We start from the raw sequence: 21417 nt of genomic DNA on the forward strand, positions 1-21417 counted from the left end.
AGTGAAGTTTTAGAGTCCTAAAACAGTCTAAAATAGTTTGAGTCCTATTGCTGCTGTAACAAATTACCAACAAATTTAGAGGCTTAAAGCAATGCAAATGTATTATCTTACCATTCTAGTCTGATTCAGATCTCACTGTGCTGAAATCAAGATTTTCGAAGGTTTGAATTTCTAGAGGAATAACTGTTTCCTTGCCTTTTCCATCTTCTAGAAAGGAAAGGCCACCCACCTTCCTTGGCTCTTGGTTTCCTTGATCCATCTTTAAAGTCATCGACATCACAGCTCTTTCTCACCGCAGCCAGATAAGGTTCTCATTTTTAAGGGTTCATGTGATTAGAATAATTCAGAATAACCTTCCCACTTCAAAGGCTCTAACATAATCATATCTACAAAATCCCTTTCGCTATATAAGAAAACATAAATGTTCTGGGTATTAGGACATGGGCATCTTTGGGGAGGGGTAGGATTATTCTGCCCACCACAAGTGATATGATCTGACTTAAGTTTTAACAGGATCATTTTGGCTCTCTGTGGAGAATTCTATAGGGGGGAAAGAGTGGAAGTAGGGAGAGCAGTTACAGGGTATTACAGTAATAACAGGTGAGAGCTGATCGAGACCTAGACCTGGGTGCTAGCAGTAGAGGTGGTGAGATGTAGTCAAGTTTTGCATGTTTGATGAAGATGAAACAGAGATGATTTGTTGATGGATTGGATGTGGGGTGTGAGAGAAGGACAGGAATTAGGATAACTCAAGGTTGACACCACCTCTTTCATAGCAAACACAGCATGCATCATCTTGCCTACAACACTGAAAGTTCTGAGGGAAAGAGCCCATATCTGGTTTATTCATTGCTGTATCTAAAAAGTGCACGGAACATAGCAACACAGTTCATAACCACTATTCATTGAGCCATTACTATGTGTTAGGCACTTCACATAATCTCATTTAACTCTCACAATAGCATTGTGACATAGGGACTATTATTATTCCTATTTAGTAAAGGATGAAATAAAAACCTAGAGATATAAATGGCTGCCGCTAGTAAGTAGCAATGCTGGGATTTATATACATTTTGATAAATTAATTAATTCATTCAAATTAAGCAAAGATTTGGGTTTAGCTAAATATTCTGACAGCATACGGAATGGATGTGGGGAAAAGGGCATGGGTTTACAAATAATTCAAAGTTTTAGTCATAGAAAAATCAAGTCAGAAAACATTAAAAGTTAGAGCCACTAACTTAAGAAGTCTCAAACTATAGTCAATCTTAGCTGTGGTTTGGTTGCTGTCATGAATTAAGTATGTAGCAATTTCAGAACTGTTTTTAATCACACCAGAGACAAAGAAGAGAAAAACAGAAGACCTCAGGTTGACGGTAGTGGTGCAGTGAAACATCCCTAGACTTGAGAGTGAAGAGGGAGAGAGGTTTTAGTCTCCTTTTAGTCTCAACCACTTATTAGCCAACAGATCTGAGATATTTATTTCACCTTTTTGAACTCATCTCATCTGTAAGAGAGGTTATTCTACTATGTGCCTTACCTACCTCAGACTGTTTCTGGATATTCTCCTAGGGGCAGCAAGAGACCACTGAAGGCTTTTAACTGGGGGCCTAATAAATCAGACTTTTGAACAGCTCACTTTGAGGATTGGAGTTGAGAACAACAAAAAGGCGACAAGACTTCTGGTTAAGAGGCCACTGCTATCCGCACTGTGGAATATTATGCAACCAATAAAAAGGAATGGAGTTCTGATACCTGCTACAATGGGATGAACCTTGAAGACATCATGTTGAGTGAAAAATGCTAGACACAAAAGGACAAATCTTGTAGTGTTCCATTTATACAACCTACCTAGAATAAGCAAATTCACTGAGACAGAAAATAGATTAGCGGTGACCAGGGATAGAGGGCTGGGTGTGGGGGTGGATTGGGAGTTATTGCTTAATGGGTACAGAGCTTCTGTTTTGGCTGCTGAAAGAGTTTTAGTAATGGATAATGGTGATAGTAGCACAAAACTATGAATGTAATCAACACCACTATATTGAAACTTGATGGTTAAAATAGAAACTTTTATGTTGTGTATATGTTACAATAAAAAGTTAAAAAAAAGTGGGGAAAACTAAACTTATTCATGTAACAAATATAGAGCATTTATTATGTGCCTAGCACTGCTCTAATCACTAGGGATGTCATGAACAAAACAGACAAAATCCTACCCTCACGGCATTTGCATTCTAGTGGAAAAGGAGATTGACAAATACAAGAATAAGAAGATAATTTCAAAAGTGATAAATGCTTTGAAGAAAAATAAAGCAAGGGAAGGGGTTGTAGAGTTATCAGGAAAGAAGTAACATTGGACAGATGTGAATAAAATGAGAGCAAGCCGGACAGGAATCTGAGGAAAGGACAATCCAGGCAGAGGGAGCAAAATATATAAAATTCCTGAGGTGGAAATGAATTTGGAGTATCTGAGGAATAGCAAGGGGTGAGGGAGGCGGAAGAGTGGTAGATGGTGCTGCCGAGGTAAACAGGGGCCAGAGCATACAAAGACTTGAGGGCCAGGGCAGATGAGAATGGAAACAAAATATACAAAGAGAAAACAGAATAGTACTGTATGAGGTGTAGCAATATGGTTCACCTATTAAGAGCACAGGCTTTAGAGTCTGCCTGGGTTGGAATCCTGGATACATGTCATACTAGATGTGTTTGTGACCTTGGACATATTACTTAATTTCTCAGTGCCTCAGTTTCCTCACTTGTAAAATAGGGGTAATGATAATGCCTACCATTTTAGGGTTGTTTTGTAGATCAAATTAAATATTTCATATATAATCCTCAGAACACAGTGGAGAATAAAGGTGTTCAATAAATGTTTGCTATTAGTTGTTATCTAGATGTGTAACCAATTGAGTTCATTAATATGGACCTTTCTAATTCATAATCTATTTACATATTTTAAGTTTTTATTGTGAAATATAACACACATACAAGGGAAAGAAAGAAATGCCCATTTCGACTTTTTCATATTGAGATAGGGTGTCAACAATAAAGGACAAGGGGAAGCAACTAGTTGATAATCCTGGAGAGGCCAGTCCTTCTGGGTTTCAGGATTCATTTGGACTAGGAGCCTCCTAAGTCACAGGTTCCAGGAAAACAAACTGAGTGCATGAAACCTCCACAGAGCTTCAGTTAGAGTCCTAGATGTTCCCAAGAGTTAAGAGGAGTGATGTTGGTTTGAGCTTGGCAAACCACGGCAACAAGCAATATCTAGTTGAAGCTTACCCGAGAGTAACCTCCAGAATAGCTTCTCGACTCTATTTAATCTCTCTCAGCCACTGAGGCCTTACCTTACTATACCTCCCTTCCCCTCTTGGTCAGGAAGGCGTTGTTGACCCCATGGTATCAGGGCCAGATGCATCCCTGGGAGTCACGTCCTATTGTTGTCAGGGAGACTTTCACCCCTGAATGTCATGTCGCACTTAGGAGGGAGGGTAATGATTTTCCTGGCAGAGTTGTCTCTAGAGAGAGGCCACATCTGAGCAACAAAAGTTTTCCTGGAGGCAACTCCCAGTCTTATTATAGGCAGTCTTAGCTTCTCCCTGACAGAAATAAGTTTCATATGGGCAAGCCTCAAAATCAAGGACTTAGTCAATTTTCTTGGGAGGCCACAATGTTTGAGACAGTACCAGGTTTTCCCAGATGAGAAAGTTTAATAATTCCATGTTTTTTCCTTTGGCCCTGTGGTACTTAGATTCAGTTGTCAACTTGGCCAGGTGAAGGCACCTAGTTCTGTTGCTGCAGACATGAGCTGATGGTACATGAACCTCATTTGTTGCTGATTTACATCTGCAGTCGGCTAGGAGGTGTGCATGCTGCAATGAATGATGTTTGACTTAATTGACTGGTGCTTAAAGAGAGAGCGCAATGTAGCACAGCAAAAGCAGCTTGACATTCTTCATCTCAGCACTCGCAGCTCAGCCCAGGCCTTTGGAGATGCAGAAAGGAATCACCACGGGGAAAGTTGTTGGAACCCAAGAGGTCTGGAGAGAAGGCCAGCAGAGATTATCCTGAGCCTTCCCACATAAGAAAGAACCTCAGAGGAAAGTTAGCTGCCTTTCCTCTGAAGAACTAACAAAATAAGTCCCCTTTTATTAAAAGCCAATCCGTCTCTGGTGTGTTGTATTCTGGCAACAGGCCCCTCAAGGGACACTACAAATGCTTTTTAGACCCACCGTAGTCTGGGACGTATCCAGGCATTACCTTAAGCTATTGAGAATTATAAGGCCTTGTTTCTGTTCTGGGCTCCATGTGTTTGGGTTGTTTAAATGATCTATCCAGACAGATTGATTTAGATTGTGTGTTACAGAAACCTGAGGTTCTAGACACAATATGCTTCTCTGCATTTGGTCTCATATAGTAGGTGAAGCTCTAGAGTATGTACCCTATCATCTTTTACCCTATTTTATGATATACCTTAGTCCCAGCCAGATCAACTTAATTTTTATCTCCAATTGAAGCCTGATCAATTTAGAGACAAATTTTTTAAACAGAAAAATGAAAAGTTTATTTCTTATAAAGTATCTTAGAATCCAGACATTTAATAAAGAAAATAAGTTCTGAATATTAAGGTACGTAAATAGTTGAATTTGAATATGTACACGGAAAGGCTTTATCTCCCCATTTTCCCCTTCCTTTAGTGGACCATCCCTTCCCCTTTCCCTAGTGATTCTTCTGGATCCATGGGATACTGATGAGGAGTAGAGATGAAATCCAGGTCTACCCAGATCTTCGTTCTATTCTCAGCCACTGAGAATAGGTTGCCAGAATGCAATATACCACGAATGGATTGGCTTTTACAAAAAGGATTAGTTAGGTTACATATTACTGTTCTAAGGTTATGAAAATGTCTAAATTAAGGCATCCAGAGATAGATACCTTGGCTCTGAAGGAAGACCGATGGCATCTGGGGTTCTGGGGTTCCTCGGCCAAATGGAAAGGCACATGGAAAGATCTGCTGGTCCTTCTTTCCAAAATGTTTCTGGGCTTTTGTCTGTCCTTGCTTGTTCTTCCCAGGGCATTTATGTCTCTCCCTAGCTTTTCTCAGCTCTGGGATTTTTCCAAAAGTGTCTCTCCCTTAAAGGACTCCAGCAAGAGGATTAAGACCCACTTTAAATGGGTGGGGTCACATCTCCATGGAAACAACCTAATCAAAAGTTCTTACCCAGCATTAGGTCTACTCCCACAAGATTGGATTAAAAGGACATAGACTTTTTGGAGGTACAAAACAGATTCAAACTAGCACAGCCACCTCCACCCCCATTTCCTCCCTCCAATGTATGTATAAATGATTACTCCAGAAATGAGGCGCACAAGACTCAGGCTGGGCCAAATCAGAGTCCTCCTTGGGAGTTTTGCCAACCTGTAGGGCTAAGATGGTGTTTTTTTGTCTGGCATTTCAAGCTTTTATGTTGATGCAGCACAGCATACTTACTAGCAGCCAATTTTAGCACCCAGTAGAGAGAATGAGGCCTAGCATGAGGTCAACACAGTGTTTATTAGTAGAGTCAAAAGACAGAGAGAAAAAGCCCTGAAGAAATGAGTACCTGAATCTAGGCATATCTGAAGTCAGATCTACCTCTAGGCTTATGAGACATAAATAGACCTTTGGGTAATACAAGCCATGAATTCCTATTTTTGTTTAACAGTAGATTTCTGTCACTTGCAACCAAAAGACTCCTAATATATATACCTTCTATTAAAAGACATTCTGATTTTTAAAGATATTTGTAATATTCTGTGTCTGTATAACATTCCTTATACACTACTCTTAGTATTTTAATACTGATGTTATACCATGGATAAGAATGTTCAGAATAAATCATCAGATTACCTGATAAACCAAGGCATACAGACTTTGTCAATATTGTTGGTAACCTATGTTTTCAGATCTACAGAGGACTTCATGCTAGTAATGGAAGCTCCTTAGAAATGACTTATTTCACATTAAGCTTTTACTGTATTTGTTACTTTTCCAGGAAAAGTACGAGTAACATGCATGTGCTACTTCTGCCATCTTTGTGTAATAAACATCTTTGTTTTAAAGTGTAATGTGATTCATATCCACAAATAAACTCTATTTTCATAAGTTCTCCCTTATTTTCACAATATTTAGCAAAACCTTATTGTGACTGCTTGAATGGAAGAAGGGAGTTAGAATAATGTTTAATTGAAGCAAACCAGATTAAGAACAAGGTAATTCTAAAACCCAGCTGTCAACCAGCTACCCCATCAACCAGATTTCTTAATTTGTTCTCCTGGACTTGAATAACAGCCAAAAACAAACTCTTTGAAACTGGATTAAGATGCATGTGGATAACAAACCCTTTTTAAACAAGCCTTCCTGTATCAATAAATAGCTTGATAGGAAAGAAGCAGATGAAAAATCTCTGGGAATTTAGGAAAATTTGGCAGAGATGTTTATCATTGAGTTATGCAAGAAACAATCTTGATACTAAATAAGCACACTGAAATGCATAGCATATTTTATCACTATTTGAAAAGTATGTAAAAATATTTTTGTTTTTAATTATGACCTTTCAAGATCAAGGCGCCCCGTGCCTTCAAGAAGCTATTTTTGGTGATGGTATAGTGTTCTGACACCTTTTATCCTAAGTAAAAGTGACACATCTGCTGAAATTAACATTTTTATCTCCGTGGATCCACATGTCTCTGAAAAAGATAAAATATCACTAGGTTTTCTAGCTAACTAGCATTTGGAAGCAGACAGCTGTTCCAAGCGAAACTTATTCCAATCCTCCTTGAGAGGTTGAGACCATGCGTCACTAAACTCTATTGCCTCTGAATATTGTAAGGTCTTGCACAGGCGGATGAACTAGGCTCAAACAAACTAATAATGCTTTCTGTGGTAGCCAAAACACCATCTTCTGGAATCTGCAAATAAATAATAAGTTGGCAAGCCAGCAAATTTGCTTGGAACCCAGGTTTAGAGAACAGAGAAAGGCTGAGCAATGCAGCTGTAATATTTTCTTACATCCAATCAAGAAATAGGTCCAATTTTGCAACCTTCTTTTTTGGTTTCTCCATCCACATTCAGCTATAAATTGATCCTGGGGGCCCATCATTACCTACTGGAATCACATACTAGTAATTCACTAGTCAATGCAACTCAAAACTCAAGAGCAATTAAACATCAGTTGTGCTCTTTCCTATGTGTTAGAAAATATAAGGAAGACATGATAAGTCCAGGGGAAAAGACAGGTTTACAAGTAACTGTAACAAAGAGCATAACCCAGAATAAGCATAACATTATGGGGATTCAAAGGAAGACGATCAACCAATATGAAATAATGTAATGAAAGAAATGTAATTTCTTATTCTAAACAATAAGAATGGTATGGGGTGATATTAATAGAGAAAAGAAAAAGAAGGTAAGAAAGCAAGGGCTATTTTGAGATAAAAGAGTTCTCCAACTTCACTCAAACCCAAGGGACTTAGAGGTTAGAAAGAGCTAGAAAGGTGGACCAGGGCCTGAGCATAAGAACCTAAGGGGAAACTGAGTTTTTATTTTATTCTGTGGACTACAGGAAACCAGAGGTTTTTAAATAGGTAATATTTTAATGCATGATTATATTTGTTTTAAAAGGAGAATTAACCTCCAGGAATAGGATGGAAGTTATATGAGCAAGGGTGACAGTAAGAGAACTGAGCTGGTGGGAGAGGGGTTGGGTGGGTAATAAAGGGTCGGAGTTAAGAATAGTTACAGAGAAGTTAGAAAAGGACAGATTTAAGAGACATTTTGAAAGTAATGTTGATAGAGTTTACTAACTGATAAGATATTAGGAGTAAGGCAAGGAGGACCTCAAAGGTGACTCACCTACATGGTATGGATGACAGGAAGAAACTCATCCACAGTTAGGGCATTGTTTGAAGGGAAGGTTGATGGGTTTAGTTTTGTACACATTGAATTTAAACAAAAGAATGTAAAGTTAAGATCTGTTTTTTCTCAGATATCCTTTTGAAAAGATTTGCTTTGACTGCTGAATTCTAAAATTAGCTCCTAGCTGTCTAGCTGTGTGCTCAGTGTTTTGTTCTAGCATTTGGAATATCCCTTTTCTATAAGACCTGCCACTTTTACTGTCCAAAATTTCATCTAACTAAAAATAGAGGGTGGTAATTGTAAACATTTTTCACAATAACCTTTTTTATTTCATTAGTAGATATCTTAGTTTTTATTATAACTAAAATTGGGATGCAGTAACTTTTAAAATAAGATATGTGAACAAAGAATCATTAAGCTTGGGCTTCTAACTTAATATACATCGAAGCCTCTACTCTGAAAAAGATATCTTAGTTGTTGTGCCATCTGCTTAGAGACTAATTAATGGTTTAAAAATAGATCTTTGGAAGGCAAATGACATGAAAATTGTGGGAAATATTAATATAGATCTCTATAAACCCACACTACAGACAGCAATAATATGTTTTGGGCACTGTATCAAGAAAAACATGCTGAGAAAATGAGACAATGAGATGCTTAATAAACATTATGTGCACACTATAATTTAATCAGTTACAGAGAAAGAGGTAACTACTTCAAAGAACAGAAAGGCAGGGTTATTGATTAGGTACTTTCATAGGTCATTTACACAACAATTTTTCTAAAATGCAGCTTTATACACACACACACACCTCATAAACCATCTGAAGTAACAATCACTGGCTGACAGTATCATCATATAGTTGTGCATTCAACCCCATGATTAATTTTAGAACATTATCATTACTTCAGAAAATAAAAAGAAAAAACGAATCCCAAATTCTCCCATACCCCTTATCCCCAGCTATTATTGACCCACAGTATTAGCGTAGTACAGTTTTAACTGTTGATGAAAGTATTAAAATATTACTAACTATATTCCATAGTTTGTAATAGATATATTTTTTACATATATCTGGTGATTAATTTTTAAACATTATCTAGTCATGTATGCATGTGAGGTGAACTTTCTCTTCCTATCTCCCAAGTCTATACAAAATGAGTTCCGAAAGATAACTATTAACATACAAAATCCCTGTTCTGCCCTTTCTATTGTATCTGCATCTTCCCTTTTAGAACTAAACTTTTTGAACAAGCTGCCTACACATGGAGTATTGTTTCTACACCTTCCACTTATTCCTCAACCCATTGCAATATGGCTTCCACTCTCAAAAGGCCAATGAAATGATTCTTACCAACATCACCAATGATCTAGGTGACCTTAATCTAACGAAGACTTTGTCACATTTGCTCTCTTTAGCAGCTCTGGCTATTAACTGCCTCCTTCTGGAAACATTCCTTCCCTTGGATTTCATGAAATCAGTTTTCTTGGCTTTCCTCTTACTTCTCTGGATACTTCTAGCCTCCTTGAAAGTTCTCAGCTCTCTGTTCAGGTGGGAGCAAGGGAAGGCCACCCTGAGGAAGAATCTCAGCTGAGATTGCCAGCATGAGGGGATAGGGAGAATTTCCAGGGGCGAATGTAGGGACTGTGTAGGGGAGGGTGGAGGATTGCAGAACTAGAAACAATGCAGTATGACTAAAGCAAACAGTTCAAGGGATATTATATTATAGTGATAACCCATTCACCCCAGTGTCAGTTGGAAATGAAAACAAGCCTCTTGGCATCAAGGAAAACAGTCCACATCCAGAAACCTTTAACTACCCTCAGATGTTACTTTTGAAAAAGTCCAGTATCTTAAGGCTTAGGAAAAATCCCTTTGATGGGTCCAGACTATATTTCAGATAGCAGAATAATCAATATTCATGAGGACAAACTGGAATAAGTAAGTAAAGATTATGTCTGGGGTCCTTTGTTTGTGACTACTAGAAAATAAACCATTCTCTAGCAAGACATTTCCAATTTAAAGTTGGGAGGTTCGGTACTAAGCCTCAGTTGTTTTGAAAAATTTTATTTGGGAGGAAGAGCTCATTTTCAGATGATCTTGAATAATGAGTTAATTCTTAACTGCCTCCATTCTCAACTCAAATACAAACACCAAGTCAGGGTCCCAGTTATTCACTGTAAGGAAAGAATTATGAAAATAAGGAGTCATAGGAACCAAATTTGAGTCTCTTTCTGCCAATAACCGGTTGGGGAATCTTAACCTCCTTTTGTCTGTATTGCCTTTTTTAAAAAAAAACAAAACAAGGATGTTAAACTACTTGATATCTAAAATCCTTCCCAGTTCTAATATTCATACAGTAAATACATGAAGACACTAAAGGGAAACAGGAAATAAAAGGTAAATCACTATTATCCTTTCACTGAATCAGCAAATATTTATGGAAGCTTCCACTGAGTTGGTCTATAAGCTCTGAGAATACTGTAGTGAGTCCCTCCCTTCACGAAGCTTTCTATCTAATGAGCAAATCAAACAACCAATCAATCGATCTGATAAGGAAACAAGGATCTAAGAGAATTCAAGGAATAGCAGGCAGCTCTGGGGAAGTTACTTTTGAAACAGGAGAATGAGAACAGTCATATGAGAAGTTTAGTGAAGATCATTTCAGGTAGAGGGACTTTCTAGCGCCTAGGCTCTAAAAAAAGGTAAAAAGTTTGGTGAATTGGAGAAACTAAGGGAAAGAAAAGTGAGTGTAATAATAAGTGGTATAAGATTGGAAAATGTAGGTGGGGACAATCCTTGCAGTTTTGTAAGCCATGCTAAGGTATTTGGACTTGTTCTTAAGGGTAGTGAAGTCACTAAATAATTTTAGGTAGGAATAGCAACACTTGTTATTATATGAGCTAGGATAACTGCAGTAGAGATTGGAGAATGGGAGAAATCTAAGCCACATTATGGAGGCAGAATTAATAAGGCTTACTAGTGAACTGTTTTTGTGTATTTGAGAGAATAAATCAAGGTTAAGAACTTTGTGGTGCTAAGTTACTGATTTTGGGAGAATGTTTGGGGTAGGAGATAGAGCCGCTAATAGTTTGGAAGGAAAAATAGAGTCCAATTTTGGATATGGCATTTGGAATATGTGTGAAATCTTAAGAACCCTGGTCTCTCTGTTCTACCTTTCATGTATCTTAAATTTTGCTTTTGATCACAGTAATTGCATATCTTGTTTACCTTTTTATGCACAGTACCAAGGAAATTCCTGGGCATAAATCTGGTGCATAATAAATGTTTAAATGTTCTCAAAAAGAAACACTACATCCTGCCCCGCCCCAACTTTACATTTATCAGTGTGTCCTCATCCAAACCATAAAATTCTAGATAGCTGTAGTCTAGGCCTAGAGAACAATATTTGAAGCTTAGAATAGAGAATACTATTCTGGGTTCAACTCATTTTGCAATCTGCGTTTTTTTCCTAGGACTGCTTTTCAGATTCCTAGATAGGATTATACATTTTCTGATTTACCATCAAAAACTCAAGTCATCCTGCTTGGGGAAGAGGAAGGGGAGACTGATTTGCCTTTCAAAGTTAGTATCAGACCATACCATATTTCCTGAGATGGTTTCAAGTTGGAATGCGGCTCTCATAACTGTGGGAGACTTTCTCTCACATCTTGTCCTCCAATAAACTGATTTAGGGACTACTAATGTGGCAACACAGGCTCAACTGAAAACAATCCACAAATATTTCTAAGAGTTTAATATCTGAAACTCAGTATTTTGGATTAGGCGTTAGTGTTTTTTTTTAAAAATCATTTGCCATTTCTGAATCCTGTGGATCCTGCTTATTTGTGACAACTTTGTGGTAGATAACTAAAGCAATCTTAATTTCATTTTAAGGAAAACACGCAAAACTTGTTAAGAAATTAAATCTTGTTAATTATTATTAGCCCATCCTTTCCAGCCTGACCTACCAGAAAGGTCTCAAAATTGCTGGAGAGGGTAAGCATATTGTTTACTCTTTCCATATTCCTCCAAAAGCAGCACTCTTTCTTCTGTAGCACATTTGAGTTTTAGACTGTTACAAGTAAAGCAATTGCAAACAAACAAAGATTGAGGACTTGGACTGAAGCTTAAGAATCCCTAAAGCTGCCCTCATTTAAGCAGGAGTTGTAAGCACCTTTGCAGTATGCCCTAAGCGTAAAAACCTTTAAAAGTCAAAGAAAGAAATATCCATATCTTCCAATTAGCCTGGCTCAGTACCCTACAATAGAGAAGTGCTTATTTTCAACAGGGTGTTTCTTTTACATAGAGAGATTTAAAGAGAATATATAGTCTTTAAGTAACTGCTTATTAGGGATACTTCAGAGACCAGGGAGTGTAACTAAATAAGTACCATTCTTGTTCCCATGTTGATTAGCTGTCGGTAACACTTTCTTATACTGAACCATTTTATTAGAATAGGGCATACTGCAAATGTGCTTACAACTCCTTCTGCTTAAAAAATGAGGGCAGCATTAGGGATTCTCAAGCTTCAGGTCAAGCCCTCAATCTTTGTTTGTTTGCAATTGCTTTAACAGTCTAAAACTCAAAACGACCTGAATGCCTCTCAATAGGAGACTGTATAAACTGTGGTATTCATACAATGGAATGCTAGGCAGCAATGTAAAAACAAAACAAAAACACATGAACTACAGCTGTACACAACACCAATAAATTTCCTAGACGTTATGATGACAAAAAGAAGTCAGACAAAAAAGAAACATACTGGAGGAATCCATGTGTAGTTTTTTTTCTTCCCATTATTTTAAAAAATATTTTTCTTGAGATATCTTCATGCACCATACAGTCCAACCAGAGTATACAATCAATGGCTCATAATATCACCACATAGTTGTGTACTCATCACCATGATCATTTCTAGAACATTTGCATCACTCCAAAAGAAAGAAAAATCTCATATATCCAATACCCTTTCCTCTTATCGACCACTAGCATTGTAATCTACCCCAATTTTATTTTTATCCCTTACCCCATCTCCCTATTATTTATTTATTTTTGTCCTTGTTTTTTACTCATCTGTCCATACCCTGGACAAAAGGCGCATCAGACACCAGGTTTTCACAACCACACAGTCACACTGTAAAAGCTACATGGTTAGACATTTGTCTTCAAGAATCAAGGCTACCAGCACACAGCTCAACAGTTTCAGGTATTTTCCTCCAGCTACTCCAATACACCATAAACTAAAAAGGAGCATCTATATTATACATGAGAAAAACCTCCAGGATAAGCTCTCAATTCTGTTTGAAAGCTCTCAGCCACTAAACTTTGTCTCATTTCTCTCATCTCCCTTTCGGTCAAGAAGCCTTTTTCAATCCCATGATGCCAGGTGCTGGCTCATTCCGGGAGTTTTGTCATGTGGCCAGGGAGATTTACCCCCCTGGGAGTGACATCCCAGGTAGGCAGGCGACAATGACTTGTCCAGTTGGCTTAAGACAGTGAGGCCACATCTAAGCAACAAGAGGTTTTCTGAGGGTGACTCTTAGGCTTAATTATAAACAGATTTAGCTTCTCCTTTACAGGAATAAGTTTCATAAGAGCAAATTGTGAGATGAGGGCTCAGCATATTGAATTGGTTATTCTCAACAGCTTGTGAGAATATAAGGAATTCCCCAAATGGGAAAGTTCAATATTTCCTCCTGTCTTCTCCAGTCCAAGGGGACTTTGCAATACTTTTGTAGTCTTTGCCCATATTACTTTGGGATATATCAGGGCATCACACTAACTTGTACAAACCATCAAGATCCCATGCCCTATTCAAGATTCCATGTAATTATGGTGTTCAAATAAATTAACCATACAAGTTAGATATTGTGCTACCAAAAGTATAAATTTTTAACCAAAGAACCATCTTTCCTTTGCTCTCACATAGAAATTGAAGTTTTAAAAAATAGACCGTATCATCCTTTACCCTGTATTCTGATTTACCTTAGTCCTATCCAGATCAGCTTCATTCATTTCTCTAGTTGAAGGCTGATTCCTTTTTCAACATTTTTAACAGTTGCTCTATAGAGTAAGGCTGACTTTCATATTTTCAGGGCTCTAACTCTGAGTCTCAGTGTCACACAAATACCCAAACTTCCAGGGAATACACAAATAGCTAAGCTTCTCAGAATTTAGAAATGTTACAATTCTGGAATAGATATGACTGACGTAAGAGCTTAAAATCTAGGAACTTTTACAATAGGCCTTAACCTGGTAACCCATGCCTTCAATTTTAGTTCTCTAAGTTTGTATACCATGAGTGAGGCATGGTAATATTTATCTTTTTGTTTCTGACATTTTATTCAACATACTGTCCTCAAGGTTCATTCGCCTATTTGCATGCCTTACAACTTCATTCCTCCTTGCAGCCACAGTCCATTTTATGTATATACCACAGTTTCCCCTTCCATTCCTCAGTCATTGTACCCTTAGGCCACCTCCATCCATTCCAAACACTGCCACCATAAACAAGCCCGCAAATGCCCATTCGTGTTACTATTCTCGGTTCCTCCAAATATACACCTAGCAATAGGCAAGCCCTCAATCTTAAGATTTGCTCTTATGAAATTTATTTCTGTACAGGGAAGCTAAGTTGACCTGTTGCTCAGATGTGGACCCTCTCTGTAAGCCAAGTCCTTACAATTAAACTCATTTTATGACTTCTAGGGGTGTAAATCTCCCTGGCAATGTGCGACTCAACTCCCTGGGATAAAAGCCTAGTCCTGGCATCATGGGATTGACATTGCCTTCCTGACCAAAAGGGGGAAAAGAAATATAACAAAATGAGGTATCAGTGGTTAAGAGTTCAAATAAAATCAAGAGGTCACTTTGGAGGTTATTCTTATGCAAGCTTCAGCCAGCTATTGCTAATTGCCATGGTATGCCAAGCCCCAATCAACAGTATTCCTGTAAACCCTGAAGAATAGCCTGGGCTCTATAAAAGTTTCACTCACTAAGTTTATTTTTCAGAAACTAAAGCCTCTGTATTGTTCCTATGCTAGTTGGGCCTTGAGGCCCAGGGGCACCAGTCTCTCTAAGAATTTCAACCAGTTGTATCCACCCCCCTTCCCATAATGTTGATACCCCTTTTCAATGTGAAGAAATGAGAACAATCATTGCCCAAATATCTCTGAAGATTGGAAGAAAGATCAAGTGAGAGGGAGGAGTTGTAACACAGAAGATAGGATTTAATGAATGATCGTGAGTCTTGAATCATTATATTGATATTTCTTATTAGTCTCTAGTGTATGAGAACAACTAGATGGAAATACCTGAAATTGTGGACTTGTAACCCATATCACGCTTTGAAATGTGCTCTATAGCCACTTGCTGAACTGTATTTTGAAATTTATTACTTTTCTGTAATGTTATATTTCACAATTAAAAAAGTTATTTAAAAAAAGTGAGGGCAAATGATAATATTATGATACAGAAGATTAGCCTGCCCAATCCTTTTCCATTTCTAGTCAATCTTCTGTCATCAATCCCAAAAGAATTAAACAAAAGGGAACAACAATTTGTAGGAGTTCCAATTCCAGTAATTCCTATAGGTAGAAATGAAACGCAGAATACCCGCCTAGCAGACTTTCTGAAACAAATTTCAGGTTGGACAGCTTAAATGAAATCATGACTAAAATACTTGCCAAATCCACCCTCCACTTAGCTACTCTCTGCATTACCTCCTCCAAATAATTCCTCAAATAAAAACTTGGATGAGTCAAAGTCTAATTTAAAGGATAGGAGCCCAAAAAACACTGCTGGGGCAGTTAACCCAGGCTTGGGGGTGGTAGCCACAGACCAGTCATTGGCTATCTACTCTTCTATTTTCCCATGAGTAGCAGATATCTTATTAACCAGCAATCCAAGAGCTGGTAGGGATGGACATTAAAAAAAAAAATTGCTTAGAGGGCGGGCCATGGTGGCTCAGTAGGCAGAGTTTTTGCCTGCCATGCCGGAGACCCAGGTTTGGTTCCTGGTGCCTGCCCATGCAAAAAAAAAAATTGCTTAGAACAGCAAGTCTTGAAGAAAGAGCCATACCCATATTAAACTATAACAGTTTATAGCCAACATCAACCACACACCTACCTCATCTATCCTGGATGTTTACAGCTTCTTGCATAAATTAAAAAAAATTAAAGTCTGAAGTTTGACAAATTGTATATAATCCCCAAATAACATGCACCTATTGCTACCATGCCTCTCCTCTTTCACTGGCAAACTGTTTCCTCCCTCCCTTAAGAGGAAGTTCAACTTTCATCATCATACCAAGACTGTAGCCTACTTCCCTACCTGTTTGGGATGTTATTTAAGTAAAAAGGTGAGATTATGGTAAAATAACCTTGAAAAATGCCAGACGAAGCAAAGTTAAACAGGGTTCTTTAAGCAGGACTTCTCAGATCCTTTAAGATGATAATGTGCATTATTATAAGTGTCCAAGGGGATAGGAGGTAAAGCACAGAGCATGTACAAAGCTAATCTGCTCATGGAACCCTTTTCTGGAACATCATATGGAATGAGGACAGTTTTATAGAACACACTGGCAAATGGTAGTTTAGCTACATGTTAGTTTTTATAAGCTAGCTTGATATTTAAATACTTTATAACACTGATTCCTTGAAAAAAATCTGTGTGAAACATTCTGCTTAGAAACAAACTTGTAGAATACACCCTAAACACATGCATTCTGACATTTCCAGCCACTATTTGTGCTTTAGAGATTTTTTCCTACTTGACATATACATCCCAATCGAAATCAAGTTATTTTAAATTAAAAAAAAAACAGAAACCCAAACTATACATCTGAAAAATTTTACTACTGAAGCATATGATGTATATTAATAACCCAAATAAAGTTTATTTGTAAGGTACAATTTCTAAAACGAGAGAATTTTCAACAGTTAAAAAATCATGATAAAAAGCATAAAATTCAGTTTGATTTGGATTTCAATCCTGTCATTTACCATGTGTGACAAACAAAGACTGACTAACTTGGCCAAGGGCATTTTACCCACAAAAGTGCTGATAACAACACCTACTTTGCATGACTGTTATGATAATTAGTTATAATGTAAGGGACATAGCAAATGCCAGGCAAGTACAAATAGGTTCTCAAGAAATGGTAGCTAGTGTTACCATTTCTACCACAACTAAACAAAGAAACTACTGTGCCATTATGTAGTCCAAGATTCAGAACAGCTGGCTAAAGGAACATGGTCTGAACAGTAAAAACACAAAATCAACAAACAGGCAACTGTCATATTATTGTATTTTATTACAATATGTGTATGTATGTATTGTACATATTACAATATGTAACTTAAAGGGAAAAAATGTAAACAAAATGAAAATCTAGGGAATAAATGCATTTTGCCTAAATCGTCAACCTAAAGTTACTCTTATTTTAACAATCCATTTATATGAGTATTTGTCAGACTTTAAAGAGTCATCCTGATGAATTTCAAACTGAAAAGGGAATAGACAAAGTGACATCAAAACAGTTAAGGAGAGAAGGTGCCACTGATTAAAAAAGTTGAAAGAAAAATCTGCGTTTTCTTAGAAGTGAACATTCACCAATAACTTCTTCAAAGGAAAATCTAATGTGACTCATAAAGGCTGATTTTCTGTACAGCCTAATACCAGGTCAATTAAGAAACCATGACTTGATGTAAATATTTTTACTCTATTCCATTTGATTAACTAAAATCATATAGGGCACGTTATTCAGTATAGGTTACTCTTCTGAGCTATTTCTGAAACCACAAATAAGAGTTTGCCTGTAAGTTTAAAAAAATCAGCTTATAAAAAATACCCCAAGAATCAGTTGTAAAAGGTCTTACCTTCTTTACACTGTACAAGCAGGTATTTGTACAAATAAAAAGAACGTTTATTTTCTAAGAACTCACACTGAGAAAACCAAAAACACAGAGGTCTGTGATTACATGAACATTTGTGCACACATATGAACAGGCTTAATCTCTACATCCTCCAAAACAGGTTTAAAACAGGTAAGATAAACTCAATACAGAAAGCAGAAATAAATCGTTTCGTTTGCAAATCAGTGGTATTACTAGCTAAAATATTTTAGTTGGAATATTGAACCTACAGTTCAGAGGTACTTTGAAACCCATTAAAATAAAAAAAAGGACATTCAAAGTAATAATCACATTCTTCTAACAGCGAATAATTCTTCCACTTTTTATTGATTTTGACATACTGATATTTCCATAAACTTGCAAGTGGAAGACAAGCTGTTAAATAAAAGTCATTTCATATATACAATATACAGAAATTATTTAAAAAGTCTGCTCATAAATGGATTCTTTAGTACTGACAAAAAATTAAGATTCAAATAATTGACTAGAAATGAAGCCATCACTAAATCAAAATACACAGGAACTATATTTCTTTTCAGGAAAAAAATCCAAATGATTCTTATTGTGTTAGAAGAATAAAGTAGATTTGTCATAGTCTACATTATCATATTCCCTTAAAGCAGGGACTATTTAAAATTTTTATATTAAAAAATGTTCAGGCTTACTTCTGTCTGTACACATTCAGGAACTATAATCATATCACTGGTTGCACACAATTTTCTCATCATGCAAAAAAATGTCAGTTATTTTCTAAGAGCTAAATAGGCCAAACAATAAACTAATAATGTCTGTTTAATTAGCAAGCTACAAACCAGAGAGATGTACAAATTCAGAGTTAAATTTTATTTCCTGTTTATAGTACTACTGTTACACAAACATTTTCTCTTAATATTAGAAGAAATAATAGGCACTGATGATCAAAGAATTTCATTGCTGTAGCAAATGATTCTACATGTGAGAGAAGGAAGGGTTCCTAATATCTTGACAATCTTTATGATACTTTATAAAGGTAAATTGTGTATGTGTGTAAAAGAGTGGGAAACAAAGTATATTAGAATTACATTAAAAAAATAGATCTGAAGTCTGCCCAGCTAGTGTACCAAAAATAACCAAAACAAAACCAGAGTAGATGCTAGTGCAAGTTTAACTTGATAATTTATTTGTGTAAAAAGGCTAATTTTGATGAGAAAAAGTTCAATTCTTTCCTTATAAGCACAGAGAACTCAAGATGAGTTTTAAAGGTAGTAGGCCAAGAAACTGGAACAGTAACTTTTATAATCCTTTTCAATTAAACAGACAAATCAAGTTGAAGAAAAGTGTTAAAATACTTTAAAGCCTGAATATTAATCAGCCTATATAATCTGTTGTTCCAATGGGATTTTGATTTAAAAAAAAAAAAAAAACAAAACCTTTTTTTAAGAGCTACCACATCTGGAAGTGAAGAAAATAAATTAGCCACCCCCCGAGAAGATAATGTTTTAACCTCTAAAGCATAAAAAGCTATATAATATCTTATACAAATTAACCAGTGTTCATATAAAAGTAATGCAGTTTTGGATCGATGACATTATGCTGTATTTGTGGTGAAGTACTAGGCACAAGAATATAGGTATCAATTAGGCATTTTCAGTCTAATCAGTCTCTAAGATTACCATTTAATTCTTGGCAATATATTATAATTGGTATGCATTTCAGTACTTAAGTCATGAATTGTAGAGAACAAGAAGCAGTATATTATACTAACAGGGTTTGTATCTGACAAACAATTGCATTGTTGAACAAATCTCTTCTATGAACTGGATTTGTTTTGCAGTTGGTTACCTGCAGTAGATCCTGCAAAGATAAAAAGAAAAAGAGTTTAATGCACAGATTAAAAACACAAACAAGGTATATTTCATGTAGGCTGATATGAGCGAATCTGTGTAACTCCTAAAAATTCCAAAGAATAGAAGTGTCGACTTGGTGATGGGAGAAAGAAATGGGTTTCAGATTGAACATTTTTGTTAATAAATCACAGACAGATTTTATTACAACTCAAATATACTAAGCAATAAAAAATGATTTGCATTTATTATCTCAAAACTATAAAATATTTCCTCAGAGTATAGACTTGCCACTTTTTTTGTTCTTTTTAAATAAAATCAGTAATAAAAGAGATGAGGATTGGGCAGGCAGGGGAACTCCAACACTCAAAATGTAATGGGTTTTGTAAAACCTTGAGATTTAAAAAAAAGAGTAAGATTTTTAAGGGCCCCAAAATGGAGGAGAAGGATAATTAAGGAGCTTATTTCCTTAAGATTTACTATGAAGTCTTCCTAGCACTGTGGAGTTTAATATGCTAACCAGTAGGATATACTCTATATTAAGGAGTAGTTCATCTCCACTGAAGAAAAATCAAACATGAATATGAATATTCATCTATATTCTCAGAACAAATGAAAAAATATAGATTTACTAAATGTGTGAATTTAATATGTTACAGAGATAGGCAAAAGGCCAGAGTTATTTGTCAAAAGCCAAGCTTAAAAAAAAAGAAAGAAAGAAATTCTTCAATTTCTGGCACAGTGAGGCTGGTGAAAATTTCTAGACGCAAATGAGGGGGTGAAAGTGAAAACTGATAAGGGCAAAGACTGAGAGTCTGAATAGAAATTGATGAAGAGTTAAAATCTAATAAAATGGAAAACAAAGACTTCAGGGGCAATTGGGAGATAGATCATCTAAAAACGGATAAGAGATTTTAAAAGGGGAAAAAAAGAAAGACATTTAACAATTACTACTTAAGAGATGAAGCCTACTCAAATTAAGTAACAGCTAAACAGGGTATACAGGTAGTTTGGTGGCAGAATTCTCACCTGCCATGCAGGAGACCATGGTTTGATTTCTGGTCCAGGTACCCCCCTGCCCCCAGCACCTTTCCCACCAACATTGTGAACAAAATTCCCCATGATATACTTATCACATATCTGCCTCTGTGTGTGTGTATGTATAGAAATAGAAATACATATATGCAGGAGCAACATTAAAAAAAAAATTATTAAAAAAAATTATAACAGCTACACAGACTGGTGTATGCGATTGAAATGAAAATGCTGTATGAAATAGAATGAAAGGCTAAAGTATAGCATGAAATAACAAAAAATGTGATCCCGATAAAGAGACAGTAACTCATGATTCTATCACAGAATCCTCATATTGCATACTATGCTCACCAAAACAACAGTATAATTATCTACTTACCTAAGACTTAACCATCCTGTACAACAAATAAAATAGTATTTATTCCTTCACTGAAAAGTGTCAGTTTGCAAGTACAAACAACAGGTAACAGGCACACAAAAATTTTGAATTAGTGGTGTCACCTTCATTCAATACCAGTTTATGACCTGAAACCCTGAAAACAAACAATACACCTTAATATGAAGACAAACATCTTTGCCCAAAGCCAAGCAAACCATAAAAATAAAGTCATGTAACAAAGAGTGGTAAATAAATTCTGGACATCATTATTATTATTTTGAAATTGGCCACAGGGATTGAAATTTTAGAAACTCTGAGCAGAGAAAAAAAGTGAATCTTAGCAAAATTTCCTGACATCCTTTAC

The 21417-nt window shown here is 36.4% G+C and overlaps 1 protein-coding gene across 4 annotated transcripts in view; it reads right to left on the reverse strand.

Annotated features, from left to right (window-relative positions):
• Positions 1-17803: 17803 nt before the first annotated feature.
• The window catches only part of PPP1R2 (protein phosphatase 1 regulatory inhibitor subunit 2), a 33045-nt gene continuing 29431 nt past the window's right edge, over positions 17804-21417 (reverse strand). For all 4 annotated transcript variants that reach the window (XM_077117929.1, XM_077117931.1, XM_077117930.1 and 1 more), the window contains exon 7: positions 17804-19649. In XM_077117929.1, the coding sequence (XP_076974044.1) occupies positions 19606-19649 (44 nt within the window). In that variant the 3' untranslated portion in view covers positions 17804-19605. The remainder of the gene's footprint in view (positions 19650-21417) is intronic.

This window comes from Tamandua tetradactyla, chromosome 10 (genome assembly GCF_023851605.1).
Source record: "Tamandua tetradactyla isolate mTamTet1 chromosome 10, mTamTet1.pri, whole genome shotgun sequence".
Taxonomy (NCBI): Eukaryota; Metazoa; Chordata; class Mammalia; order Pilosa; family Myrmecophagidae; genus Tamandua; species Tamandua tetradactyla.